At 34.3% G+C, this 1507-nt stretch overlaps 1 protein-coding gene across 1 annotated transcript; it reads right to left on the bottom strand.

Moving 5' to 3' along the window:
* Positions 1 to 724, bottom strand: LOC126727548 (60S ribosomal protein L39-3). Its single transcript, XM_050433259.1, has 3 exons — positions 574 to 724; positions 375 to 478; positions 1 to 266 (listed from the first exon to the last, which is right to left on the bottom strand). Exons 1-3 carry the CDS (start codon positions 574 to 576, stop codon positions 218 to 220), a joined length of 156 nt encoding a protein of 51 aa, XP_050289216.1. The 5' UTR covers positions 577 to 724; the 3' UTR covers positions 1 to 217.
* Between the last annotated feature and the right edge of the window lie 783 nt (positions 725 to 1507).

The following is a 1507-nucleotide window of genomic DNA, read 5'->3' on the forward strand; positions in this document are numbered from 1 at the left end:
TACATAATCAAGCTCTCTTCATCAACCACCACTATCAATCCAATCCAAGAAAATACTAGTCAAAAACAGTAAATAAACATCTGGGGAAAGGGACTCTTATGAATTCCATACAAATTGGATTCTTAAGCAAATGGAAAACATAAAAAGCCCTATAACATCATCATCTTCGCAAATACTATGCTAAAGAAGCAATGACAATAAAACAACAAAAAACACCTCAGAATCCAAGCTTGGTACGGCGCCAGTGCCTGCGCTTTGCATTGTACCTGAAACAAAAAAAACAAACATAACCAATAGGAACAGTTAGAGGTTAAACAGAGAATCAGAGACAAAAAAAAAAAAAAAAAACCGAAGAAGTGGGAAATAGAAAGAACCTGATGGTGTTGTCAGTCCTCATGCGGATCCAGTGAGGGATAGGCCTATTCTGCCTCATCTTCTTCGCCAGCTTCTTCTTAATCATGAAGGTCTTGTGGGAAGGCTAAGCACACAATAATAACAATTATTCATTCAGACCCATATCATAAAAGTTACTCAGTTTTCAAAAATGGTGAGAGAGAGAGAGAGAGAGAGTACCATTTTTGGTGTTGAAGGTCGGCGCTGGGAAAGAGAGTAAAACCCTGAACGAAGAAGAAGATGAAGAAAATGAAACCCTATATAGGGTTGGAGTTTTTATATGACAAGTGGGAATGGTATGAGCGTATTTCTGGCTGGGCCAGACGACAAAACTTCTAGGTCGGTTGCGCAACATTGTTCAAGGTCCAAGATTTTGTTTCATATGTTTAAAAAAGCCCAAGAAGATAGAACCCAGGTAGCTAAATGCAAAGACCCAATAACTTGAGGTTAATGGACGAGGGGGGCCAGCCACAAAGGAGGACCCAAATTGGCAAGGAAATTATATGGGCCATGGGCTACTGACCCTACCACCAGAATCAGTTGCAAAGTGATTCAAGGGCTAAACAAGTAGTATATGCTCGAGTAATTATTGAGTACTTCCAGAGTATTATAAATGTGTATTCATCTTTTTACATAACTGTAAGTCCTACTAATTAAATTTATGATGAGACCCACAATTTATATGAGAGGAAGAAGTATGCATTTATTTTATTCTCGGAGTATTTAATAAAGTGAGAGGAAGAAGTATGCATTTATTTTATTCTCGGAGTATTTAATAAAGGTATGTTTGGTAACTATTTTTTCCCCTTATTTTTTGTTTCTACAAACAATTTTCTATTTTTGAGACCAAAAAACTTGTTTGGCAATCCAAAATGGATAGAAAATAAAACTGTTTTCAAAATTCAATTTATGAAGAAAACTAAAAACATGCAAAATGCTGTTTTTAGTTTCTAATTTTCAAAAGTTAATAAAAACACGTATTTAATTTGATGAATTTGTCTCATATAATGAGTTAACATTAGAGTTTAAATCATAGTAACAACATATTTTAGTATTTTCTATTTTTTTCTTCAAAAAACTATCTTTTTAATTTCTACTAATCAAACATGTTTTT

The sequence above is a fragment of the Quercus robur genome, chromosome 5 (genome assembly GCF_932294415.1).
Source record: "Quercus robur chromosome 5, dhQueRobu3.1, whole genome shotgun sequence".
In the NCBI taxonomy this organism is placed as follows: Eukaryota; Viridiplantae; Streptophyta; class Magnoliopsida; order Fagales; family Fagaceae; genus Quercus; species Quercus robur.

Coding starts and splice junctions, on each gene's coding strand:
- LOC126727548 (XM_050433259.1), bottom strand. Junction 267..374: donor AGGACTGACAACACCATCAG/GTTCTTTCTATT, acceptor TTTTTGTTTCAG/GTACAATGCAAAGCGCAGGC.